The following is a 27,596-nucleotide window of genomic DNA, read 5'->3' on the forward strand; positions in this document are numbered from 1 at the left end:
AGTCAAACAATGCCATCTTGAAATTTGTCTGTATTTCGAGATACGGGTGATGTTAAAGTTGGGGAGAAGAGAACGGGGACACTTCGTGATGCTTATTAAAATCCTCGTCAATCTAACTGCGAAAATTTCAACATTTATACATGATGGTGTTTTAAAGCTAATTGTGGTAATAGTTTGTGTGTGGGGCTGAGTAAAGAAATGAACAGCTAAAATGAACATTGCAGCATGAAGGAAGCAACTTGGAAGAAGCCAACCAATTAGTTTTTGGCAAAAGACAACTGAAACGAATCCAAGTGCTGGTCAGAGTATTAGGGAGCCTCATCACCCAATTTTTCGAGACCCAGATGGCAACCGGAAGTGAGCTGTTTTCCCATTTAACTTGTCTTCACGCAAACACATTTACATTGCTAATCATCTTTTCTCCATTAGAGATGATTAGTTAAAAAATCTGGGAGACACCACTGTCCTGGCACACGAAATGTTCTCTTCCGGTTGCCATCCGCGTGTCAAAAACGCGCATGCTTAAGCTCCCTATTGTCAAAGAGATTTAACCACAAACGTTGAGCGCGAGAGTGTAATTTTCGTTTTGCCCAAAATCAAAGAAATGTGTTTGATTTTAGCTTAGTTTTTGCCCATTATCTACAGACATTGTGAAACTTCTAAAAGGAGAAAGAGAATTTTCTTGTGTGTATGATGACAAGTACATGTAACTGCGGGTTGTTTGATGTGATGCTAAATCTCGTTGTTTTTGGAAAAAGAGAGGGGACAAGAATTTTTTTGGTAGAACATTGCACCAGCATCGCAGAGGTCATGGGTTCAAATCCTGTTAAAGCCGTCATAATTGTTCAGGTGTCTAAGAGACAATTGCTTAAATTGTCCAGTTAAGTACAAGGATTATTTCTCTCATTCGTCTACAACTCGCACTTCAAATGTGCAGAATTAAGGATTTTTTAATAATAAAGTATTCTCGTTTGTCTCACAATGTGGTCACTTGTGATGTAGATTGCGACATTTCGACTGCATACTGCTAGTCTTCATCAGGCGATGAGGTCGACTGTGATTGGTTGGTTTTCAGCAGCTAGGAAAATCAACCAATCACAGCGGAGCATCCTGTATAAAAGGTGACGCGTAACCAGTTGACCTCATCGCCTGATGAAGACTGGCAGTATGCAGTCAAAACGTCGCGATCTACATCACAAGTGACCACATCGTCAGACAAACGAGAATACTTTATTATTATTGTACTTCACCACGATGAATAACAGCAACCATTTTTACGACATCAAGGATTTTTTGTTTCAGAAATGGAAGACAGGTGTCATGTTCTCCAAGAGAATGGCAATATTTACAGCGCAACTTTGGGTTTGGTGGACATTGTCAAAGGCACAAACTCTTATTACAAACTTCAGCTGCTGAAGGACGACAAAGTGAAATCGTGAGTGTCTGCGGTTGATTCGACTTTCACACCTTCTACATCCTTGAAAATTTGTATGCACACGTATTTAAATTTTACGGGTACATGTTTCAGGGATATGTTGCGGCGACATGTCCCCTTGTGTGAACTGATACTTTTATAATTGTGCAACACCAGTTTGGGGGTGATTTTGTCCCTGCGACGTGTCCCAGGAAGTTCTATAAGCTGAACGTTATGGGACACGTAGCGGGGACGAGGCACAATTATAAAAGTATCAGTTCACACAAGGGGACATGTCGCTTCAACATTTCCCTGAAACATGTACCCGTAACATTTTCATATGTGTGCACATGTTGTGATTTTGTCCCTGCCTCGTGTACCTGCTACACTTCCCTGCTGCATGTCATCTCAGTGTGCACCACACAAGTTTTTTGTCGCTGCACCATGTCCCTGCAACACGACCCTCAAGTCTCAGCACCTTAAAACTTGACATTTGGTCTTTTCACAATGCAAAATTTTTTCATCACCAGGTCTTTCCGCTTCCGTGCCTGCACCCGCGAAAACAAGAGCGGTTACAATCAAATGCTTTTTAATTCTTTCACTTTAAACCGGTTTGATGTCGCTTTAAAAAGCGATGTGAAAATTATATCTTTTAAGAAGTAGCCCACTAAAGTAAATGAAGTTAAAGTTGATCGATGACATTAACAGGAAAAGGTTTATTTCTGAGCGGTATTAAAGTACGAAAAAACTGGGAAAGTTGTTTCTAGAAAAACTTTGTTGCTTTTTTTTTTTCTTTTGTCCAGTTATTATCTTTTCCGTTCTTGGGGGCGAGTTGGAACACACATTGGAGGCAATAAATTGGAGGTAATGCTGCCTTACTTCGTGAGCGATTTTTGTGGTGATTGATTCCTTCAGGAACGAAAAGCTCTCAAACAGCGTAGAATGCCGAGACCAGAAACCCTAATGCGAAGCAAGGAAAACAAATTAATTAACAATGACAAGACAAATTTATTGGCCATATTTTCCCTAGAAACGTCGACTAATTTTCTGTTACAACAATAATATTGCTGCACGGGAAACCTTCTACAGACAACCTTCTGCGACAACCAGGCTTCCTCAAAGCTCTTCGTAAAGTTATAAACTTTCTATTGACATCTATTTGTTTGCAGAGTTGTGGCTCGAAGGCGAACGCCATTCGCAGCTTTTTGGATTTGTATGGGGAGAAAACAGGTAAGGATGACATCCAGAAGTTGAGATGGGGAAAAAGAATGGAAATAAATTGAAAGTAACAGTCGCAACCGCTGAAATTAAATCCAGACCAAAAGTTGCTTTTTGATGACACAGGAATACAGGAAATCCTCTCAGGCTGTAGGAAGGAGCTAACAAAAATTTGATTTTATCAATCAAAGAAAGATTTTAAAGCTGACGTATCGAGCATTAGCCTTTCATCGAAGGAACCAACAACATACTCGATAACATATGACCTTGAGTCATGGAATCGACCTTGGCCAAAGTGCACTCTTCGCTACGCAGCCTTGCATTGACCTTCTGCACCTGTTTGTTGAGGCGGGAGTGGAATTTATACAATGCCAAATGAAATCTCTCTTGTCCTTGAATCTGGTGTATTTAAAACTGTGACTCTGGGTTACTCGGAAGAAATCCGAGCGCTCCTTTGCAGCAGTCGAACCTACAACCTCATTCCAATTTTTCGTTCGGATGCTCTACCCCTGAGCGACAGGTGACTGTTAAGATAGGCCATTATACTAATTACACTAGCTTCATTGGAAGAACGCCCTGTATGCTGCTAGCCCTGAATTGTCAAATAGTTGCAAATTGTAATGATATTAAGTTCGTTTCGTTTTGAAGCCCTGTGAATGAATGAAATGATCAAATGTTTTTTCATTACGAGAGCATACTCGAAAACATGGAGTACGTATGATGCAGGTGTGAGACCACTCGCCTCGCACCAATGTGGCCTGTGTTCGATTTCCAGACTTGGCGTCATATGTGGGTTGAGTTTGTTGGTTCTCCTCTCTCCGAGAGGTTTTTCCCTGGGTGCTTTGGGTTTCCCCTCACCTCAAAAACTAACCTACGATGTGATATGAGTTGATGTCCCCATTAAGTGTTCCAGCGCTAAATACTCTTGACGCTCAAATAAAGCTCATTCTTCTTATTATTTTATAAATTTATCCACCAACGACTAGTGGTAGCTGTGGCATTAAACCAAAAATGCATGTGTCTTGTGTCTTCTGCAGGGAACAGCTGGGAGGACAGAAAGAATTTCGTTAAGCATCCAAACAAGTTCTATCCACTAGAGATCGACTATGGACAGGATAATGAAGAACTAAAATCATCCATTGCACCTGGAAGTAAATCAGTGCTCGCTCCTGCCATCCAAGAGCTTATCAAGATGATATTTGATGTGGAGTCCATGAAGAAAACACTGGTTGAATTTGAAGTGAGTGCAAAAGAATAGAAATATTTAAATTTTCATTCTCTTAAAAAAAAGAGGTATACAATTCTCGTATTGGTACATTCTCTACTCTCTCGATCGTGTCTAGAACCAAAACCGGGTGACAGGGGCTTTAGGGCTTTTGCTATATGCACACCAAAGATTTGGAAACTGAAGACCTTTCTTTTTTCTAAATTTATTAAGAGTAACTCTTCAGTGTACTAATTTTTTTACAAATTATAATAAACGAATCTACTCGTTTCTATATTTATTTTTATTCATTATTACATCTTATTTTATTTTAGTTTATTTTATTGTTTTCTTAGAATTGTGAAGAGCCTCGAGCAATTAGTGGATGTGTCCGCATATAAGTGTACAGTTATTATTATTATTATTATTATTATTATTATTATTATTATTATTATTATTGTTATTATTATTATTTAACATCATGTTCTGGCTGTTGTCATAGCCGTCTTTTCTTCTGATAGGCGAGTCATAACAAATGACCAAAGGCTAACAGAATTGTCTCTTCTTCACATTTCCAACACTTTCCTCAAAATCCTTGCAGTTCCCATTGTTATTGTTATTGTTATTGTTATTGTTATTGTTATTGTTATTATTATTATTATTATTATTATTATTATTGTTATTATTATTTTTATCTTTATTATTATTACAAAGCACTGGGTGACGTAACGAGAAATATCCCGACAATTTCCATTCAGACCAAGAAATCCGTAAATCATGCGCTTTTCCTTGCAACCAAAAATTCTCTTAATCTCTTGTAAGAAATCGTATGTAACAGAAAGTTTCTGGGAAGAAATTGGCGAATTCAGGGGTTTACTTTCCCTTTCGTGAAAACTTGAAAATTTCGGTCGAAAGTGAAAAAATGGGATAATCCATTTCGGTTTCTTTCCAACCGGAATATCTCGCTTTTGAAGGTGGTCCACTTTCACTAGTCCGACCAATCGGAACGAGTCATTTCTTTTCATTTGACCAAATTGTTTTTCCGATTGTTTCATGCTCACAAAAAGCTCACGTGACACCCTCTGGTTGGCTGGAAAACAAGACGAACGTGCCGGGGCTTGGGCTGGGTTTTCTGCAACTGTAATGTACTGTTCATTGGGCTCATGCACTTTCCGAAATTTCAACCGGAATTTATGTTTTTGAATGAAAAATGCCCCTTGCGAGGTTGACTTGACATTCCAGAATATCGTACCAGCTGGAAAATACCGGTCCATCGGTGCAATCCAACTTGCGCCCAGTTTCCTCCTTCGCAATTTTTACATTTTCAAAAGTTGGCGGGAAACTTCGTTAACGAGCAGGTGGCTGGAAAATGCTTCTACATTCACCAAATTAATTTTTTGCGGAATTCAAAACGGACATTTGAAATGAATGAAGTGTCCATGGTCTTGGGGTACTCCTGCGAAATGTCAGAAATTTCCACAGTATTGGTGAAGAAAGCGGTGGCCAACGTAGACCGTAACTACGACCGTGCATGTTTCAGACGTGACCAAGGATTGTTCTTTGGGAGGGAGGGGGGAGGGATGGTGACTTGGGGAAACGCGGAAAAATAGAGAATTGCTTTTGTAAGGAATTTTCGCCACCCACCTACCCACCCTTCCCTTGTATTTTCAGATTGACTTGAAGAAGATGCCATTAGGAAAATTAACAAGACGACAGATTGAAAGTGCGTATGCTGTACTAGGGGAAGCACAAAAAGTAAGTAGGCTGCAGTGCAGGCACATTTTGGTGGTCACGGGCTAAACATTATCCTTCCCGGAAATTTTGCCGCCATCTTGAATTTCTGAAGCAGAGGAAGTTTGGGTCGAGGAAAAAATTGCCACCAAGGGGGTGGATCAAAAGCGATTGAGGTGAAAAAATAACATCCATCCAGCATGGCGGCTCGATAAGACACCTGCACTGCACTCCATTCCCAGACTGGTCGACATCTGTGGGTTGAGTTTGTTGGTACTCCGCACTGCGTCGCGTGTTTTTTCTCCGGGTACTCCCGGTTTTTCCTTCTCGTGAAAAAAAATGCAATTTTTCAGCGTCAATTGGATTTTCTTTGATTTTACATGTAGTTTAGCAATCATGCGTGGCTATATAACGTGGGGACCTTAATAAAGACATTATTAAAATTTAATTTTGGTTTATGTTCTCTGATTCTCACCTGTTTAACTCTTGTCATAGCTTATTTCAGATGGTGGAAGCTCCAGCTCTCTTTTAGATGCTTCCAACAGATTTTATACATTGCTTCCCCATGACTTTGGCATGAAGAAGCCGCCGTTGTTGGACAACTTGGAGCTTATCAAGGTGATTTAAACGAGGCTTTGGCAAAAAAAATCTGCACATTTTGTTCTTACGGAACCAAGCAATACTTTCCAGGTGATCTGGTGACGTAATTTGGAGGACTCGGAAGAAACATTTTAACGCCGTATCCCACAACCGCGCGGGGCCTTAGATGTTGTTTCCAAACTCCCTGCAGTACCATCCATCGCCAAAACTCAAGAGATCATTACGTGTCTGCTACATTTCCTGTTACTGAATGAACATTCAAGTAGAAACGACGAGATCTAACCTCGCCTCTGCCATGTTGAATTAAAAAATAAGGCCGCGCGCGGTTGTGGGATACGGCGCTAAAGTTTTTCTCCCCAGTCCTCCGAATTACGTCACCAGATCACCTGGTTCGTATTGTTTGCACGGGTGGAATTTAAACCATATTCAGTTGTTTTACTATCTACCCACTCGCACAGCGATCCAAAACGGCGTCTCCTTATAATTGAGTCCACATTCATGCATCCTGATCATTGCCATACAAAAATTAAGACGGTTTATAATTAAAGTGGCAACACTGCTCCTGTGGAAATTTTAACAGGATTCGATAGAAATTCGTCCCCTAATTTGGAGTTTGAACGTTTGAACGACTAGCTTGGTGTCCAAATTTTCCAACAGTTAGCTCGCTTGTGTGTGAACTGGAAACCTTGACGCGCAGAATTTCAACCAGTGGAAAATTGGCCCTGTACTACCGTGTGAACGTATCAAAATAGGCTGATTTAGCAACAGAAGGGGAACGTCAGTGGCGACGGCGCGCGCAGAAAAAACACCAATGAGAATTCAGAATAGAGTAGACTCCACTCTTTTCTTCTCTATTCTAAATTCTCATTGGTAGTTTTGCTGCGCGCGACGTCGCCACTGACGTTCCCGTTCTGTTGCTAAATCAGCCTAATAATGATTGGTTTGAAGAGGAAAAATAATCGTTCAGTATATATGCTGCCTGCGTCTTGGTACCTTTTTGTGCCGTACTCTGCAAAAACACTGATTGAACAGTGTGAAATTCACCAGTGAAGTCTGTTGATTTTTTCCTGATTCTTGCCAAAACTCCCCAAATATCAGTATCGTGTGCAAAACTTAAGTGAACTACGTGAACTGAATGTCAGCTAAAGTTTTTTTTACATCAATTTTTTAAAGACTAAAGTTGGCATGTTGGACAACTTGCTCGACATCGAGGTGGCTTACAGTTTGTTGAAGAGTGGAGAAGGGGATTTGGCCAAAGATCCTTTGGACGTGAATTACCAAAAGCTGCAAACAGATTTGGAGGTATGCTACGGCGAATTCTCACATACTGAATGTGGTGTCGTTGCATGACTTTCTCCTTTTTTGTCTTGTTTGTTGTTTTTTTTTTTGAAGGTTCTCGCCAAGGATTCCGAAGAATTTTCTATGATCGACGATTACGTGAAAAACACCCACGCTGAAACTCACACTCAGTACGAGTTGAATGTCGTCGAGGTAGGATCATTAATGTTACAGCATCACATTTCTTCCACAAAAGTTTCCCTTTTACCTTCGATGTGAAATTACATGAGGTGAACAGGTTTTCAATTTAGAATTGATAAGAAGATAACAAAGAAAAGTTTTAGAAAAGCTTGAGACTCGAATCTGCACCTCCTTCCTCACTCGACCATCAACTGAATAACGACGCGAGCTGCTACAATTTTTCAAATTTTACACACCACAATTGTTGAGTTAGCCGATTAGGTCTATTGAGTCAGTGCTATAAAGATTGAGAATAATTGAATTGTGGGAAACGTCAGGAAGTGTCTCCAGGAGTGTGGGTGGAGGGTTTCGGCAGTCGAGAGTAATATTCTCGTCCCCAGGGCCCTGCATTGTAATTGTCGGACGATTTCTTCTTTGTCTGGGCTCTGGGAAGGAGGCAATGCACCAGCTCGCAAAATATTAATTAGCGTTGTGGATATTTATTTCTCGAGTTTTTTTTTAACTCTTTTAATTGGTCAAAAGGATGGGCGTTGCCCAAGAATGCAAAGGGTATGTATGGCGCTTATGAGAGGACAAAGAATAAAAATGTTTCCCAGCGTGCTGTATTCTCAGTCTCACGAAACCTGAAATTTATTTGAAGTTGTTGTTATGTAGTTGACGGCAAAGAAATGAGTTGAACGTTGTTTCGGTTATGTGAACGTGCACGTGCAGAGCACGCAAAGTTATTGTTTTTCTATTGAAATATGCCGTTTTGTGGCGATTCCCTTCCCGCTAGCCTTTTTGTTGCTTTAGCTCCCAACTAGTAGAGAATGAAGACCTCGAATTGGCCCTTCGTGTTCCTCCTCGTTAGAAACGGTCTTTATCAGAAAATGTCAAGGTTTTGCAATGGTCTCAATCATGCATTTTGTTTCTAGGTTTTCAAGGTGAATCGCCATGGTGAAGCCGATCGGTTTCAACCTTTCAAAGAACTTCACAATCGCCGTTTGTTGTGGCATGGTTCACGCACTACAAATTACGCTGGCATCTTGTCTCAGGGGTTGAGAATCGCGCCTCCTGAAGCCCCAGTGGTAAGGAGTGAAGTGATATCCGTAATCATATTCCCAGTGTCGAAACAACCTAGTTTTCGGTTCACTCTCCGGAGTTTCCTGTCCCATTTAGCTCCAAATACGGGTGTTTGTTGCGAGTTGTGGTTGTTTTATGTCCTTGCGCAATTTTCATTGCTGCCGCAGTGAGTGAGCCAGAAGCGAACGAACGAGGCAGCTCTCTAATCGGGAGAAGAACACGTTTTTCTTCGAAACGCAAGGGATTGCGATCAAAGGAGCAAGGAATTGTGGTCATGCGCGAATGGAGGAATTGAGATGCGCGGTATCAGAAGATTAGAGCCTGCTCTGTTTTTCATATTCTCAAGCTATAGATAGTTTCACTGAAATTGTTCAATGAAAAAGGCCAAGAACTTGGAATGTTGTAGGAAACAAATCTTTTAACCACCTCGTCAATTCTCAGGTCTGTGCGGTACATCGTTTCTGAGTTATTTGTCGAAGCGTTCCACGCTACGGAGTCGCCATGTGGTCCAACAATAATATGGCGGCCGGTGATCAAAGAAAACTGCAGAGATTCATAGGGATATAGTTTTTTTCCAACAAAATAGCCTTGTATCATGGTGTCATGCAAAGTGACAATTCGCAAATTCAATATGCTGTATTTTCAAAACGAAAGACGTCACAGAACTGGAAACTTTAAAAAAAGATTTATTTCTAGGTTATCTTTAACCTACTTTAGATAAAAGTTCAGAAGACCTCGCGATTTTGATTTTAGAATTTGTTGACGTCACTGTGAAAACCATCTATTGTTTTGTTAATTTCTTCACTCGAGTGGAGTCCAGAAGGAGGTCCAGTTTTGTACTGTTATTGAAATCTCAATTTTGAAAATCTCTATTCTCCTCGGCAGGATTTCTATCATTTAGGTAAACTAGTTTAGAATGTGTCTAAATGGCCCATATCCGACTGCTTCTGATCGAGAGCCAGTAGGCTCGTCACGCAACGCTCCTCATCAGAAAATGGTGGGGGTGGCGTTGCGTGACTACACAGAAGACGACTACGAAGGAGACTAGAGTTGTTTAGCATTTACAAAACAATTTCCGGAAATTCCGGTAAGTTTGTAACACGACTTTTTGGTGCGTTCCACTGGAAAATTTCCGAGGAAAAAGGAATTTCTGAAAAGGTAGTGCTGTTTTCCCGATGGAAATGTGTGTTCCATTTACAACTTTTCAAAGTTTTGTCTAGTTCCAGGCTATTCACGGCCATATTTTGAATTTTGGCGTGCAAAATTGTACTCACCGGGCGGCGAATGGACTTGCGTTGAATGGAACACATTTCATCATTGCATGCGCGGAGCAAGAACTCAAGTTGCAAGAGAGCGATATACCAGGAGCTGAGCTTCTTAAACCACTAGAATATTGTAAAATGGCAATTTTAAAACGATGGCTCGCTTGCCAAGGTGCAAAATTATCCGGAAAACGAAAAAGATGTGATCGAAATGTCAGTGAGATCGTGGTACATACGACGTTTACTTACTAACAACGTAAGATTTAAACCGAAGTTCATTGATGTCGTGCAAGTATATTCGAAAATCTTTTTGCTTTGCAGAGTAAACGACTGCATAAACAGTGGCTCGTCCCCAAAACAGTACGACAGTGCAATTCAAAAATTCCCGACCCTGTCTGCCACGCAACTTTAAACTGGCCAATACCAACCTTGAACAAAAAAAATGAAACAGAAGCCATTTGAAATAAGGCGTGTTGGATGAGTTTGCGATTTGGTCAGTTTTAGTGCAATCAAATGAAGAGCTCTCTATTCAAAGCCTAATCTGTTTGGGCTAACGTGTTTTATCGGTTTCTTTGACAGACGGGTTACATGTTTGGAAAAGGTGTTTACTTTGCAGGTTGGTGTGCGATTAAAATGTCTGATTTTAACCTTTGACTATCTTTGAATTGTGTTGAATAACTCTTCAACAGTTAACATGCGTTTAGGACGGCGTAATCAAACTGACGACGGATTCTCATTGCACAATTCTGTTTACTTCTGTTCCAATTCCGTTATACCGAAAGAAAAGAATGTGAATTTGGAAAACAGAATACTTTACGTGCTGTTGGTTTAAAAACCGGAGAACAGAGTAATGTGGAGCGGGCTTATACGGCATTGCTGCAGGCACCCCCAACTCACCCCCGTTCCCCCCTCCCGCATATTGCTCTAATTCTCAGTAAACTGTCATCTCACCATACGGCATTATCACGATAGGACCATATGACTGCAGTTATTCGTATGCTTAAAAACGCTGTTATGGTGCATCCCCACTTAGATTACAAAAATTGAATAAAAAGCGCTGGAGTTCAACTTTCATACTCGACATTTGTGGGTGGACTTTCTTCGTTCCACGTTTTGCCCTAAAGCTAAGACGGCCACATTCAAATGTGACCTGGATTTGTTGCACGAATAGCGCCTCTTTTTGATATCATTCTAAATGTAAATTATATCCTTTGTCTTTACTTGTTTTCTTTGTTTTTCTCTGTGTTAATACTTGCTACAACTTTTTTTTTCAGATATGGTGTCGAAGGTAAGCTTAGTAGTAGAACTGTTAGTTCCTTTTTTATCTTTTCCGATGATAAACGCAAAAATTCGAGATGTCTGGGCTTGAGGAAAGAGGCAGTAATTGTATGTTTGTCTGGACCTTTTATTCAACAGTCGGCTAACTACTGTCGAACCACACCATCGGATAACATTGGTCTGTTGATGCTCTGTGAAGTCGCTTTGGGAAATATGTAAGTATCAATGTCACGTCACAATATGACAGTCACGCAATCTTGTCGAAATTGCAAACGTAAGACGTGACGTCAGAAAAAACATGTCATCATCCAAATTTCCTTCAAGATGTGATGTCCTTTGTACTCAAACCGTTCGCGCTTCATTTCTTGGAACGTTATTGGGAGGGGAGGGAGGGGTTGGCTGTTAGATTGCGTTAAAAACATGGATCAGCAAATTTGATTTACCTTTTTTTTATCTGTCCAGGCATGAACTGACTGACGCTAGTTATGTTGTGAAACTTCCAAAAGGAAAACATAGTGTCAAGGGTATGTTGCGACTCGCTTTTATCTTCGAGAGAAAGTGATGTTGTAAGACGGGTGTGGTAACACCATTTAGTGAGAGAAATAGCGAGAACGGAGACCTTAATCCATCCGTTCTGAGGGCCGTTAGAGAAACAGCTGCCAAAAACAATCTTCCCTTTTCTACTATCTCTTTTAATATGTTGCACGTTTCTTGACCATTTGTTTATGTGGCATGAATGGGGTATCCTCCAAGGGTGCGTTGTGATCTCCCCAAGGTCAGCGGTCGTGGCATTTATCTGTATAAATCCAAAGGAACAAGGGATTAATTATTTGTGGTAATCCTTGAGACGACAGGTACTACTTCAACAATCCATCAGCCCTGTGACCTTCTCAAGCCCTGCCCAAACTTTTTTTAAACGAATGTAGCCTGTGTACAACCGCCTTATCCCCTCAGAAAAAAATCGAGGAAGGAGGGGAGGGGGCGCCTGTACACAGGCTAAATGAGTGTGGAACGTGCTTTTTCTACGAATAAAGGTTGTTAATTTGAAAAGAAAAAGAGGGCAACACTCGTGAGTTTACAAGACTTGTTTCGATTTTACAGTAGCCAACAGACATAGCTTCAAATTACAGGGATGACAATGTTGCTATTATTATAACGGGGCAGACAATTTTAAAAAGCACAGAGTGATCCGACCTGCGCTATATGTAGAGGGATAAATGCAACCCATCCCCCACCCCGAATTTATCTAATACACACAATTGCTAATGTGCTGTGAAGAGACAGTTATCGTTAAGTTGGACACTGTGTCCCAGGAATTGTTTGTTTGAAAAGACAACTCAAGTGTATGGACATAGGACTCGAACCTGGGAATGTTGATTAATTTAACCCGTCACCTAAACGCTTGATCACCCCACCGCTAGCTGCTCAGGGACAATATTTTAAACGCTATATTATCAGTTGGCAACAAACAATAATAAACACTGCAAAAGGCCGGTTACCAAACTTCACGACAAAGCTAAACATTTTTAAAATCAAAGCCTACGCCTAATTAATCCAGCTTAGGCCAAATTACTCTTCAGCAGTAATATTGCATGGGAGACTTAAATAAAATCTTTTTTTTTTTTGAGAGAGAGAGAGAGAGAGAGAGAGAGAGAGAGAGAGAGAGAGAGAGAGAGAGAGAGAGAGAGAGAGAGAGAGAGCGGTGTTTGGTCTTCAGTGGTGAAGCGGTTCCAAAAAGAGTTGAAACTCCGGGTTCAAATCCTATCCATGGTTATGATTTTTATCTTCCTTTTTTTTCTCTGCTACTTCAAGTCCTGGGACGCAGTGTCCGAATTTATCTGATATACACAATTTCGAGCAAATTAGCAATTATGTATATCAGATAAATTCGAGGAGGAGGAATTCTTCTCCCAACATTGTCAGGGTTGATTTGGGAAAGAGTGATGTTGGAAGTAGTTAGGGGTGAGGGAGGTTTGAGACAGTGGCCCGGTAAAGTAGTGCAAGTGTCGCATCACTAAAAAAAGTGAAAAAAAGTTGTTGCCTAAGTGACATACGTGTATATTGTGAACCCTTACAACTTCTAAGAGCGATAAGGGTTAGTGAATGCTAATACGAGTTCGCCTGAGTCTCCTTGACAACCTCGTTCCCAGGGTCTCTCTTCTCAGCTTTAAAGAAGGCAGAGAAGAGAGACCCTGGGAACGAGGTTGTCTCCTTGACTACTATGAAATGGGTCTTGTTTCAGGATGTGGTCGGACAGGCCCTGATCCCGGTGCTGATATTACGCTAACTGATGGAACGATTGTTCCAAGTGGTAAAGGAACCAATACAACTGTTCCCACGTCAAGTCTTCTTTACAACGAGTATCCTTCAATGATACGTTCAGTTTTGTTCTCGCCGTGTAGTAACAGCAATTTTTTTAGACCTAGTTTTAGTCGAAGGTCAGGAGCAGAGCCATTGCATCCTGTTTTCTGAGCTGGCGAACTGAGGAGGACGAGGGTGAAAACTATTTCTTTGGTTTTGTAATATTTATGTTCTGGGATTGGCCAGAAAGGTTTCGCACCAGTTTCTCAACCAATCAATAGTCAAACGAAACCAGATGTGACTTAAAGCATATGTTTTCCCGCGCTTCACGCTGGAAAAATTTTTGCGCGCCCTTTTGGCTTTGACGTCACGACTGTCATATCAATTGGAGGGGTAAGAGAAAATTGAACGCTATACACCTTATTCCAAAGTGGCTTCCATTTTAGTATTCTTTTGTTTCATTACAAATTGGCTCTTGGTTAAATATTCTTGTGAATTTCACATTGAAAGCGAGGCCAAAAGGGCCAATTTTCAAGGAAACAAAAGAATACTAAAACGGCGGCCATTTTGGAATAAGGTGTATTTTCATTCTAATTCTTTCCTACTTCATTAAACCAACATGACAGCTGGTCACGCCGTGTGAACACTCTTTCTTACTCGCTTCGTTTGATGATCGTATTTATCTTTTCTGATTTGTATTAACCCCATGTTGCAGTTACGTCTCTTCGGACGGATAGTTTCTGAATGCCTTTGTATTTATTTAAAACCCTTGACTTCACAACAGATACATCGTGTATGATGTTGCACAAATCAACATTAAATATCTGCTGAAGCTTGAATTTAAGTACAAATATGGTTGGTAACCTCAGTGTTCCAGGGAGAACAGAAGAAAGAAATATGAAAGGAAAAATGGGAAATGGAAAGAAGGACTAAGGTTGAAGGAGGCATGGCGATCATTCTCGTCGCAGTCATTTTGATCGGTTTTTTTTTTTTTTACCTTTCCGTTGTTGTTGTTAGAGAAATAAAGACAAAAATGTTAAATGTTCAATTATCGATGTTAGAGAAAACATTGACTAACTTGATTTCAAAAGCTAAGTCCTTCATAGTGCTCTCGTTTACAGAAAACCGAACATGAAATAGAAACCAAAATGATTGATAGAAGTAGCGAACACTTTTACAAAGCACCGGTTATTTGAGAGAATCGAGACATCCACGCCTTAACTTTCAATACGTGTTACTGTATTTTTCATTCTCTTCGTATTACTGGGAAAAAAACTGTACCGAAATAGAGTTATGCACTCATGCATGGATTTACTCGAGCTGAGACAGTCCGTTCCTTTCGGACCCCAATAAAGAAAATGTTAATATTGTCCGGCTTCTGATTGTAACTTTTATACCTTGAATTTCTAGTTCCATTCCTTTTTGTCTTATCTTTATTCTTCTATAAACCTCTTGTCACCCTCTCTGCTTGCACTACCCACCTTATTCATCCTCATTGTGTACTTTTTTTCTTTTCATATTGGTATATGCCAGTATAAGATCTTCCGATATTCAATATTGGGCAAACATTCAGTTCTTGGCACTTGACTCTGTACACATGTTAGAATCGTTCACAAATACCGGTGGTTAAAAAATAATTTACCTTTTTTCGACAATTCCTGTGATAGTTGTATGCTCTTCTCGAGATCGAAACCCTAACCCAAACTCACCGCAATTTGAGTTTCCTGGCAAATGGTAGGTGTCGAACCAACCGGCTTGCTTTGTGCTAGAACCGAATTCACTAGGATAAGGATGCAGCTTGTGAGAAAAATCTGGTTTTCACATTCATGGCGCTTTCCATTTGACAGAACTGACCGGCCAGACCAGGCATTTGCAAGGACTAACTCTACAACGCCTTCAAATTAACACTCTTCGAGGATGATATACACTCCTCCGGAAGAAAACGAGGGATTATCATGCAAGCGTTCCTTCAAATTGCTGTCTTTTCTTTGCAAACTGACGGGTCTGGCCGGCCAGTTCTGACAAACGGAAAGCGCCCTCAGTTCCCAACAACCTCGTTCTCAGGCTCTCTCTCTCTCTTTCTGCCTTGTCGTCGACAACCCTGGGAACGAGGTTGAGTTACCAAAAGATTTTGAGGTACGCGCCCATACTAATGTCGATCAGCCGTGAGACTTCAAAATCTCCCTGGCAGTTAACGGGGAGGGTAGGAATTTGAACCCTAAATGTCGCGTCTCGTATACCGAGTCACTCAACGCACTGTTTGCGCCATGTGTGGGAATCGAAAGGTATATTTTCTCAAGTAGGGGGTTGCGCATCAAAACGCAACATTTGCCTCGGGGGCCGAGAATTTGAAGGATTCAGTTTTCAAAAGTCTTAAACCCGGGGGTGATGTTGAAGCTACCCCTACTCTATTACTTCCCAGCGTTTTCTCATCGAGAAAAGATATAAAGATAACAGAAGATCTCTGCCTATTCATATGTCGATAGAGTATTTAAAGCCTTCCTATATAAAACTCAATCGTCTATATATAAAATATATAAGAATAAATAAGTTACCAAAAGGTCTACATAGAAGGAATAATCTAATATGTTACTATAGCTTCACAAAAATGCTGTTATATAAAATATGTTATATAGCTTCACAAAATGCTGAGTGATGCTGTGACCTTAACGAGATGGCACAGGGAATGCACGCGATGGTGTTGTTCACTGCTTTGTAAAACATCTGTAGAAAATGAGACGTTCGCGTCTCCTTTTACTCAACAACAATTCAAGTAACAATTCAAGTAATAAGATTGCTTCGATTGCGAAACACTTGACCTCTGGTCATATTTATTAAGAAATCTCTGCACCGTGGACTTTAGACTTGTTATCTGGAGCTGGAGCTCAATTCTTTCAGCTTTTTTACCTTGTTCATCTTGTCCTCTAACTAACGGTGCACTGCTGGCGTAAGGATGGGAAATATTGCACCGTGTATGGTGCGAAGTCCAAGGCCCTGTACGCATGTCTCTCCACAATCTTCTAGCCGATTCCTTGCATTCTCCTCTGTCATTATAAATTATCGGCGCCTTTTGAATCTAACTAGTTTTCATGACTCCTCCAGGGCATGCTCGTGAGTCCATTAACTTTCTTCTTCAAAAGAACAAAAAAATTTTATTCTGTGTTTTCGTGTCATTCTCTTTTGATCTCTCAGTTTTATTTCAGTTATTACTGATATCCCCAGTTTCAGCAAAAGCTTTGAGGGTGATACGAATCTCCGAATCCTTCTCTTGCCAACTCTTTGCGATATCAATTTTCAATCAAAACCAGATTTTTTCTCTTTTATTATGTATTCGCGGCGTGCTGTGCTTGTTAAGTGTGGTGGCGCTTGGAGCCCAGCAATCGCCTTTGTCTTTCATTTTTACTTATTAATCTCTCGATTCAGGTGGCCGCTTTTTCTAACCACAACTTTGTAGTTCTTTCACCCTGAAGCATCTCGCATCTAAAAAAAAATTAACAGGTAAACTGACTAAAGCGTTGAAGTACCAGCCGAACGGAAATTAGTCAATTAATTCACTGATCTTGATGAATCGGCGTCAAATTTTTTAGCTTCCCTGACGAAAATGAAATGCATTCATTTACGTTCTTCAAATATTTAGTTACAGCAAGGGATTTGATGAAATGGGAGGGAACCAAGAGTTTCAATCAAAGAACGAAATGATCTATAGAAATGAATCATATATAGAACTGCGGATATGAAATCCTGAAGTGAAGCTATGATCCTCGCAGTTATGAACGCAATTTTAGCAATTGCGTTCATAACGCGGGGTTCAAACCCCGTTGAAGTCCTGAATTTTTCAAGCGGCTTCTTTACGCAATTATTGCGTTCATAACTGCGAGGATCATAGCTTCAGTTGACTTAGTTTCAATCAAATTACAGAACGCGTAAATAACGTTTAATAACGAGCTGTTAGCCTTGTGGCCTTTTGCTATACCGCTCTTGATCTTTCTTTGGATAGTTCCAGTTTCTTATTACACTTTGAATGCAGAAATGTACACGAATTTAGGCGGAAATGATCCGATTCTTTATAAGTAACTTGTAAAATGCGAGGTTCCATCGGTCGCCTTTTCAGGTACTGAAAAAGTTATTGACCTTTGAGTTGAAAGAACTGAAACTTGTTTGGATTAGCTCGGAGGTCGAGTTAACTGCAGAATGAAATATGTTGACTTTGGTATTTAAATAGCAAACATCCTATTGTGTTGGTCCAAAACTTGATATCGACACTCGAAAACTGAAAAAAAAAAGAAGGGAAAATTCAACATTGTTATGCTTTTGACATTTTCGGCAGGAGATATCGTATGCTTCAATCACGCGAGTTTGAATTTTTCTTTTTGTGTGTTCGAATTACTAAAGTCTTTTTATTCTTGGAGTAAAGAAATGAATAAATTTTTCTCCGTTCCTATTTTTGAGAAATACGAGCGCTAAGAATCCTGGGAATCTCATCCCACATGGCACTTTTCAAGATGGCGGATCAGTACAGCACAACGGATAGTAGTGCGGAGTTACCAGCGAGCGACTCAAAGAAGCGGCCACTTGACGGTGCCGGAGAAGGCAGACCTTCATATAAGAGGTCGAACCTTGGAGGTAAGAACGAATGGCTCAATTTGCCCTTCGATGTGTGGAAATTATGCCAGCTATTAATCGTCCGCTTTGTCATGGAGTACATCCGTCGTCATACTAAGAGCATTCACTCTGTTGCATCTGTCAGTAAATTTGTGTTGGTTTCCTTGTTAAGAACGTAGATAACAATGCGGATGATTCCGAGTCAAGCTCTTCGAATGCAACCGGCAAATAGATGTTAGAAAAACCTTCCGCGAAATTGCGATTTTATGATGGAAAGATTGGTGTGTTTTGTTCAGAAGGACGACGGGTGGGAAACGTAAACGTAAACAAAATTGAATTGACTTGACACGGGTGAAAAACTATTCGTTATGGCGTTTGCCATCATTGCTAAATGACCCGTTCGTTTCTATCGGACTGTGAATGAAACTGAAAGCTGAAAGGCTCAAAATTGCCGAAAATTTGATTCGTGAGAATTTCAACTAATTTTTAGCTTGACCGCAAGAATAAACGGGCAGACCCTTATTTTGTAATGAAATTGGCGATAAATTATTGATTCCTTTAGTCGGATAGTACAAGTGAAAGTTAATCATATGTTATCCGCTCGCAAGTAAAAACTGCTCACGGTCTTTTTTTTACATTTGTTCCGATCGAATTTGGTTCCTTTTTAGGTAGTTAGTCGTCATTGTTGCCGAGGGTTTCGGCGAAACATGTAAAAATGCAGCATGGTTGTAAACCGCAAAAAAATTGTCATAGCATCCTTAAATTTTTTAGGAGAGAAAACAATTGCTCTTCTAACGAGATTAAAGCGAATCAAAACGAAACAATACATAAAAGCGAAAGAGAGCGCAGAGTGTCATGGGTGAAGCTCGCTGCATGTTCGATAACTTCCTCCTTTTTTCCAGCAGATTTTGCAGATTTCTTGTCGTTTAATACCCTTAAATTTTTTTCTGGTGAGGTTGATTTCAAAGAAAATTAAGTCTTTTGTATTTACGAACATTAAATTAGAATTAAATGAAACCGTGAATAGTAAAAAGCATAAATAAGACGTGCATGTATTTATTGCCGATGTTGAAAAGCATGGCGCCTGACTCCTGTTACAGCCCGCGCCTGAACTTAATGATAAAATCATGTTTTTTATGGTATTTGATCTCTTGAAAATGGAATGAACAATATTTTTTATCAAACAAAAGTCAAACAATGCCATAAATGTGATCAATAACTTGACACAAGCGAAGAATTTAATTCATGCTCGATCATGCAATAAGTTTTTTAAGTCTGTACTCGATTGGGTCTCCGGAAGATCGTCTTTTGGACTGGTTACTTCGTTTAGCACACTTCTCTTTCAAAGAGGTACTCTGCCATTCTTCTAAGGAGGAAGAATCGTTTCGTTTATGGGAATCAGAAAAACACAGGTGGTACTTTTTTAATGGCTTTTTGTTTGCGGCTACCAGGTTCCAGTGTTTTTGTCCCGCGGTTCTCGAGTTGAGGTCAAGCATTCATTCATGTCCGGCACACAGTAAACTTTGAGTCGACAATTTCTGCTCCTTGTTCTACCTGAAAATCACATGAATTTCTAGATCTTTACCTTTACTGCAAAGATGCATAATGGATGGGGGCTTAAAGGTGATTATTTCGTTTTGATTTTTTGACCTCGTTTCACACAATCAAGTATATATTGTTAATTTTTCATGAAATTCTTTGAAACTGCCATGCCATGCTATTGAAGCTACGCCTTTGTCCACTGTGATATGACTCATCTTGTGTCTGACCCTATTTGTAACATGGAGAGGGTTTAGCTGTGATATCCTTCCTTCTTATTCTCTTGTGCTTAACAGTTCCAAGAGCTCTTAATTTGTAGTATATTTAGTTCCCTCTATAAAATAACCCGATCTCTTTGAATTGAAATCGTTGCTGCCACTTTCAATCACAAGATCTTTCTTCACGGTATCTAATTTTCTTTAGGAACAATGTGAGGGATGGACAAAATTAGAATTTTTTGGCAAAGGAGTGAAGCCTCTGTGATTAGCATATTGATAGTTTGTTGATTGATGTAAATTCCATTACACCTAGAGATTATTGAGTAGAGCCACCCATTAATCTGTGAATGCTTTTTGTCATTTTAATCTTAGGTACAAATGTTTTCCTAGCATTTAAGAAAAAAGATGTGGTCCCTTGTCATGGAAAGATTTCATCACATTGGCCACATTAGATGTATTTTAATTCTGTTTTAGATCTGTGAAGCATAAAGCAATACTAGAAAACATCCTGATTATAAACATCTTTGAATTTCATTTGGTTTTGAGTTGCTACCCAGCATATTTCTGTAGATATTTTTGATAAAGCTGTACTCCTGCAGAAAAGTGAAAACTTTCAATAATGCATCATTGAATCGCAATGAGAAACACTCTCAGTGTTGCAATTTCATCCATTCCATGCATTTTTAGCTCATTTCATTATTTTACTTGAGATTTGCACAGTTATTTCTTGTGTGGAAACTCTTCAGACAAGATGCTTCTTCTTGGTCATCTAAGTAATGTTTCAGATTTCTGAAGTTTTTCTAGGGCCAGTGTGCAGTCAAAGAAATGATCTCCATAATGCTATTTATCTCAAGCTGTGTCATCTTTCTCTTTGATTAAAAAAGCAACCTTAGATTCATAGATATTTAATTACCAGCCATGATTTATTTTTTCTGGTACCAGTTTGTGGTGTTCAAACATGGACTTTTCTGCTTAATTTTGGCCAATTTCAGTGCCTTGTGATCAAATTCTTGCCACTGCATCATATTTTGTAAAGAACACTGTTATTCTCTTGGTTAATTTTCAAACATTCCAAAGTTATGTGACAAGTGACATGTGTTCTTAATATATTATTCTTGGTAATTGTTTTTTTTACAGTGGAATATTCTAGAAAAATATGCAGGTTAAATGTGATGCAGTGTTTTCATTAGGGGTGATCGCTGTACTCCTTTGTCCCATACTATTTTTTTTTATTCAGTATAAATTTCAGTTTTCAAGGCTTTATTACATGAATAATAATGTCTAAGTTCTCTCACATGATCTTTTCTCAGAGCATGGGAATCACAGCGATATTATTATTATAATTTTCATAAAAAGGTTTTTCATTAATTGATTAAGGTAAATGATCAATTTGCATATTTTTTTAAAAATATGTTTTCAATGAAGGAGACATCCAAGAAGTGTGACTTTGTGTACTTGTGTGTCTTATTGCCTATAGGAAGTATCTGCCATTTATGTTTTTATTTATATGTTTAGTCATCAGAAATAGTTTAGTTGATAATGAACAAAATAATAAAATGCCTCAATGGAATTTGAACATCTGGTTGAAAGAAGTCCTCAGAAGGACTGTTGGTAGTGACTGACCTTTCAACAACCTGAGCGGAAGTCATCTGAAGATGACTGCCGCTCGGAAACGATTAAATTCCATTGAGGTACTGTATGTTACTCCTGGTTTCAAACCATTTTCCAAAAGAATAGAATATATATATATATGCATGTATGTATATATTATTTGCACCTTTTACAACCTCTTTTGTTCAATCAGCTTGTTATTTTTTTTCTGTGTTCAATCAATCTAGTGAGCTGGATTGAAGGGTCACATCCCATGTTATGATTGGTGGATTTCAATCTACTTTGTCTGTTTCTTGTTTAAACAATCTGTCTGGGGCTACCAGGAACAAATTCAATCCATGATCAGAACAGGTCTTGAACCTGCAATCTCCGTATCTGAAGGCAATAAAATTTAGCACCCAAACCACTGGGTCACGCTTTTGTGCATGGAGATCCTCTCATCACTTTGGAATTAAATTACGTAATTGTAAAAATTGTCAACTGCTTGTCTTCCTGCAGTTGGGTTTCCTAATGTTATGTTTGAATTTTCACTTTACATACATGTACTTAGCCCCCTCAAGATGCAAGGTTTTTAAATGCTACCATATAGAAAATATAGGTCCTGTATGTTTAACAAGAACTGTACAAAAGTGTTATTTTAGACTCCAAAGTATGAAACGTGCTAGACATAAAAATATAGTTTGACGTTCATGTACATGTATACAGTTGGTCTGAAAAACTACAGTAATTCATTGATGAATTTCAATGCTAAAATTCTATCCTTGTAATAATAATTATTGGTTATTGCATAAACTGGAGTGTGTTATTCCATGATAACTTGCCTTCATTGGCATGTACTCTGGAAGATAACGTAGGACTTCTTTGTTGTGTTTAAACAAGAAAATTAAAGAGAAGAGTGCTAAGGGAGCATGACATTTAACATTAAAACCTTAACTCTTTGACATCCAAACCGGCCTAAACTGGCCAGACTTTTTTTCTGTCTAACGCCGGACAATTTTACTGGTCAATTGGGAACCCCTGGGAGTCAATGGGTTATCTACTCACTGAAAAGCTATGTCCCCATTAAATTGGGTTTTTAGGATCCTTGAAACAGCGGATGTTGAATAAAATTATTTTTGTCGTAGCTATTGCAATGAAAACAATGTTCAGTAGTTTTGTTTATTTCTGTTTTACAGCTGCCAAAACACCCATTGTGAAAGTGCTCATTCCCAACCATGCTGCCGGATCTATTATTGGGAAAGGAGGAGCAAATATTGCTGAAGTTCAGCAGACAACAGGAGCTAGAATCAAGTTATCTCCAAACAATGATTACTACCCTGGAACACAGGAAAGAGTCGGTCTAATTATGGGCGAGATAGACACTATCAACAAAATGTTAAATTTTGTAATAGAAAAGATCAGGCAAGACCCACCTGCAATGAGATTAAACCCAGCCATGACGTACGACCGGGAGCGTGCCAAACAGATGAAAATTGTCGTACCCAACTCAACAGCCGGGCTCATTATCGGTAAGAGTGGTGTAACCATCAAATGTATAGGAGACCAAACTGGAGCTAGAATACAAGTGAGTCAAAAAAACACAGAAACTGTACCTGGTGAGAGGGTAATTGGGATCACAGGCTCTTTGGAACAAGTTCAGGCGGCTTGTGCTGTTATCGCTGCAAAGGTGCAGGAGGATCCTGAGCATGCATTGAACAATAACATCTCTTACTCTAGAAATGGTAGTTCAACCTTGAATAATCTTAGCGGGGGTGCTTTAACAGGTGCTGGTCTAAGTGGACTGGGTTTCCCAAACACAGGAAGTGCAGGCAGTAATGCGGCTACTAATAACATCTTAGCGCATGCTGCCTTACTTAGTGGGGGTGGGCTGGGGGCAAATAATCCTCTCCTCAATGCGGCAGTGGGTAATTTAGGACCTTTAGGGTTATCATCATCAAGTTCACAGATTCACTCCACTGCCACTGTGGAACTTACTGTACCTGATGAGCTGATCGGTGCTGTGCTGGGGAAGCAAGGCAAAACCATCAACGAGTTCATGCAATACAGCGGTGCTAAGATACAGGTGTCTCAGAAGGGGGAGTTTGTTCCTGGTACAAACAACAGAAAAGTGGTCATCACTGGAGATTTGAACTGTGCACAAACCGCTCACTTCCTGATAACACAACGCCTTCAACAGGTGGAAGCGGAGAGGCTTTTAGGTCAGCACTCCTAGAAAATACGATAACTTATTAATGATCTGTTGTTCCGTTCCTTTTGAAGAGCAACATAGCAGTGTGCCTGCCTTATTTTTTTTTGTCTTAGTTCACTGTAGATTATGTCTCTGATTCCTTCATTATCCAAAGGCATCCATTCTTTTGTGTATATTATATTGTGGCCTGGATCATCACATATTATTGTCTGGCTCATGAATATCCAGTTGAGTGTCATTCAGCATACTCTCACCTCTTAAAAACCAGGAGGAGTTGTTGTAGTCAAAGATTACTTTATAGTTACTTTTACTTACTGACTGAAATTATTTTTGACCACTGGGAAAGCTCACTTTGTTTTACTACATGTAAATTTTGATTAGTCTTTTTCTTATTAATATTTATGATGAAAAGAATGCAAGAGGAATGATTTTCAGTGATTTTTCTTGTGGGAATGCACAAATTATGCATAAAAAGGGGGTCATTCAGTCAGTTGGGGAACCATAATGAAAAGCTTTTTTACCTGAAAACTTAGCTTTCACGTGGCAGAGGCTTCAGGCAGGTAAAATGTATTGAAAGGCTATCATAAGATTATTTGCTTGTATCATGATGTGGTCTGACCTTCAAAATGAAATTCACATTTTTGGTTTTTTCATGAAATTAGTTTTAAGGCCATAGCAGGAAACACTTTGATTATTTTGATTGGTTACCTCAAAATATATCAGCCTTTATTTCAAACTTTCATTGATCAAAATTCTGCAAGGTGTAAATTAATTTTGTTAGGCTGTGCTTGAGGCAATTGAAAAATTCTTGAAGTTGTTGTCAGTAATTATGGCTTTTCTTCAAGTGTTTGTTTAAGATGATTGTCAAACTTGTGAGTTTGAAAAGTGAAAAATGTTTCACATCTTGGAAGAAACTAACTATAACTCAACAACATTCAGTTGCTTGATACAGTGTATGTACTTCTTATTGTTCCTCTAATTATTTATAGACTAGTGTACAAGTTTTTGGTCGCCTTTAAGAGTACCGTACAAGTATTAACTTTTTGTACATCTTCTGTTTGCTATGATTTAGGAAACAGAATTGTTGGTAATGTTTAAACGTTTCGTTTTTGAAATAACTAAAACTCTCATCTTCATGCATTTCCATCAAAGTGACAACCAAACATTGATTGTCTAAATGTGAAAACAAATTCTGCACTGTTTCATTTTGCAAAGTACTGTAGTTGTGGCGCAATTCTGTCAAGGTGGCAGTCTAAATTGACAAAAGATGTGCAGTGGCTTTGTGAGCTGTTTGCAAAAGGCTTCCTGAAGTCATCTCTTCAAATTAAAGTGGGCTTGTTGTAACCCTCCTTGCCTGGTCTTGTCGTAATGGAGATCGTTGTCTGTATGTTGCTCAGATATCATGGATATAGTTATTAATAATTTAATTAAGGACCAAAAAACTAGTTTCTTTATTTTTTCTGACATGTCTTCCTTAACTTTAGAATTTGCTCCTTTTATGGTTTAAATTAGACCAGTGCACCAGTCATGTGAGAGATGTAAGGTATTGGTAACCATGCATAAACATGATGATGATGATCATTACATTGTATTGTTATTATAAGAAATTTTGAGATGTTATCCTGATATGATTTTCAAAAAAGTAACTGTAAGAAGTTACTAATTTATTTATGACTCAGTTTTTGGTTAAAGAATGCTCAACAAATTATTAATACTTGGAGGTTGTTCTTAAAGAGTGGTGTGATTAGGATGTTCATTGTCCAAAATATTTGGAAGCTTAAACAGAGGATGATTACAAATGCTGGAACATTTTTAGTGATTCGATTCCACAGTTGCAGCAACACCAATTCAACTTAATTCAAGCAACTGACTTTGTAGAATACCATTGAAGTTTAAAGCAAAACAGGGCTCTTGAAATGTTGCCTTTTTTCCATGGTTTAGCAGATGACAGCCAACAACATTTTCTAGAATGCATAAAGATGGCTTTTTTCTTTTGGATGTTTTGGATATGTTTGTTTCTGTTGATGTCTTAAGTACTTAAGCCTTGTGATGCAGTATCAACAGGGGATGTTATGGCAGATGTAGAGAGAATTTTCATAGGCTTGTGTGGGGATTGGACTGTTTACGGTATACTGTCAAAACATAAAAGTTTCGATTTAGCACCAAGGGTCAAAGGGAAGATGGATGACAAATCCTTAAGTTGTTGTTGTGTGCTAATATAGTGATAATGAGAAGTTTAAAAAACACTTATTTCTAGACTAGAGTTCTTTTACTAAAGATGCTCTGATGTTTCAGTACTTTCCCACGTTGAACCACGAAAGTAATCTGACAGGGGTCTTGCATGTATAGAGAGGTTTGATCATTAATTTTGAAAGGAAACTCTTGCTTGTGCTAAGTTGAATCGTTTGGATTTTAAAATTTTGAACAAGTTGGCAACCTTCATCTTATTTGAAGCAGTGAGCTGTGCCTAAGAAACTAATACTAATAGTCTTTTCAAGGTCTCCAGGGCTTCGGGTTGATTGTCACAAAATTTCCTCTGGGGTGAGGTGTTCACAGTTAGGTATTTAAGGTATTGTTGTACTTAACAGTTATTAAGAATAGCACTTTTAATATTAGTATATACCTCACAAGTGAAAAGTGCATTTTGCTTAATCTGATTGGTTGACTCTCAGGTGATTACCACAGTACTGTTCGCCTCCAGTGAGGGAAGAGAAACAGAAAGGCTTCTTGTAATAGTGATGTTTGAATAACGTTTTGGTCCGTTTACTCAGCTTGTGTGGTCTGTACTAATACAATAATATTTTACCTTTAGAAACAAGAGTGATTTGTGGTCACTTATAGTTAGTCATGGTCTGCATAATTCTACTCTGTAGTTCAAATTATCGTTCCATTTCTTTTTTTGTGTCAGCATTTGTTGCCAAAGGAACACTGACTTGAGACTTCATGTTACACACTTCATGTAACTCATTTCCTTGCCAGTGCCTCTTTCGTGTAGTCACCAATACAGTGTATCATATTTGCATTGCTGTTTGTGGTCATTCCACTTAATAAACTGCTGATACATTCATTGTCTCAATTCATTCCTTGCATTTTCACGATAAACCATTCACTTTCTGGTATAATTAACACCTGGGAACTTTGTGCTCATATTCCTTATTGACTGTTAATCTAACCCCCAAATCACCTCTTTCATTCATTGTGTTATCATGCCAAAGAATCTCATTTACGTAAATAAGTATTTTCAGTATCTTCCCTATTGGTCATTAAGCCATGGACATCTCCCATATGGATTGAGTTCCCTGGTTCTTTTATGTGGTACTATAGAGGTTTCTTGTCGTTTACTGCTGGTTTCCTCTCCCCCCCTCCCCTACAATCTGCCTCAATTGAATCTAATTTGCAGACTTGTGCATGACTATAATTCATACACTTGAGACATGATTAAAGAGGTATATAGATGTTGTTACTATTCCGGTTATTAATTTCATAAGGACTGCTCTGAGAGGTTCTTTGACAAAGAGGCTAGACGGAAATATTTCTGTGTAAAAAGGATCCTTTGTTGCATTTGGGGTTGGAAAAGTGGCGTTACCTTTTATGATGATTACTGTGTGTAGTAGAAATTCCACAACACAGTTTTCTTTAATTTGTGAATTCTCCAGATTGCAGTCATAAACAGGATCCAACTTGAGACGTCAAGGTAGGTCTCATGGTGTCTACATTTCTGAATTTAATAAAAGTGAGTGAAACGACTGAGTATAATAATTCTCTTGCGTGAAACAAGATTGTATGCCACAACTTTGTCCCCAACCCCTACCCCTTACTGAACCAATTTTGAAGGATACAAACTTGTGGGTTTCCAGTCAAGACAGTTCAAGCTTAAAAATTCCTTTCT

General features: G+C 39.0%; 2 protein-coding genes across 3 annotated transcripts in view; both read left to right on the forward strand.

Moving 5' to 3' along the window:
- The window catches only part of LOC138026789 (poly [ADP-ribose] polymerase 1-like), a 28,804-nt gene extending 13,886 nt beyond the window's left edge, over window positions 1–14,918 (forward strand). The window contains exons 14-28 of the mRNA XM_068874238.1: window positions 1,303–1,435; window positions 2,218–2,278; window positions 2,584–2,644; window positions 3,670–3,872; window positions 5,508–5,591; window positions 6,063–6,185; window positions 7,341–7,469; window positions 7,560–7,658; window positions 8,561–8,713; window positions 10,550–10,586; window positions 11,245–11,258; window positions 11,387–11,463; window positions 11,711–11,772; window positions 13,491–13,608; window positions 14,334–14,918. Coding sequence (XP_068730339.1) covers window positions 1,303–1,435; window positions 2,218–2,278; window positions 2,584–2,644; window positions 3,670–3,872; window positions 5,508–5,591; window positions 6,063–6,185; window positions 7,341–7,469; window positions 7,560–7,658; window positions 8,561–8,713; window positions 10,550–10,586; window positions 11,245–11,258; window positions 11,387–11,463; window positions 11,711–11,772; window positions 13,491–13,608; window positions 14,334–14,412 — 1,433 coding nt within the window. The 3' untranslated portion in view covers window positions 14,413–14,918. The remainder of the gene's footprint in view (window positions 1–1,302; window positions 1,436–2,217; window positions 2,279–2,583; window positions 2,645–3,669; window positions 3,873–5,507; window positions 5,592–6,062; window positions 6,186–7,340; window positions 7,470–7,559; window positions 7,659–8,560; window positions 8,714–10,549; window positions 10,587–11,244; window positions 11,259–11,386; window positions 11,464–11,710; window positions 11,773–13,490; window positions 13,609–14,333) is intronic.
- Window positions 14,919–17,893: 2,975 nt separating this feature from the next.
- On the forward strand, window positions 17,894–26,774 carry LOC138025202 (RNA-binding protein Nova-1-like). Of its 2 annotated transcripts, XM_068872402.1 has the most exons (3): window positions 19,359–19,501; window positions 19,603–19,774; window positions 22,695–26,774. In XM_068872402.1, exons 2-3 carry the CDS (start codon window positions 19,750–19,752, stop codon window positions 23,729–23,731), a joined length of 1,062 nt encoding a protein of 353 aa, XP_068728503.1. In that variant the 5' UTR covers window positions 19,359–19,501; window positions 19,603–19,749; the 3' UTR covers window positions 23,732–26,774. The 2 variants fall into 2 exon arrangements, with proteins under 2 accessions (XP_068728502.1, XP_068728503.1); XM_068872401.1 differs by lacking the exons at window positions 19,359–19,501; window positions 19,603–19,774 and adding an exon at window positions 17,894–18,172.
- Window positions 26,775–27,596: the final 822 nt, after the last annotated feature.

Source organism: Montipora capricornis, chromosome 12, assembly GCF_036669925.1.
Source record: "Montipora capricornis isolate CH-2021 chromosome 12, ASM3666992v2, whole genome shotgun sequence".
In the NCBI taxonomy this organism is placed as follows: domain Eukaryota; kingdom Metazoa; phylum Cnidaria; class Anthozoa; order Scleractinia; family Acroporidae; genus Montipora; species Montipora capricornis.

Bases quoted from the DNA above. Each gene is read 5' to 3' on its own strand.
- LOC138025202 (XM_068872401.1), top strand. From the start codon at position 18,037: ATGGCACTTTTCAAGATGGCGGATCAGTACAGCACAACGGATAGTAGT. The intron at 18,173-22,694 runs GTAAGAACGAAT...TCTGTTTTACAG, and splicing joins TAAGAGGTCGAACCTTGGAG to CTGCCAAAACACCCATTGTG.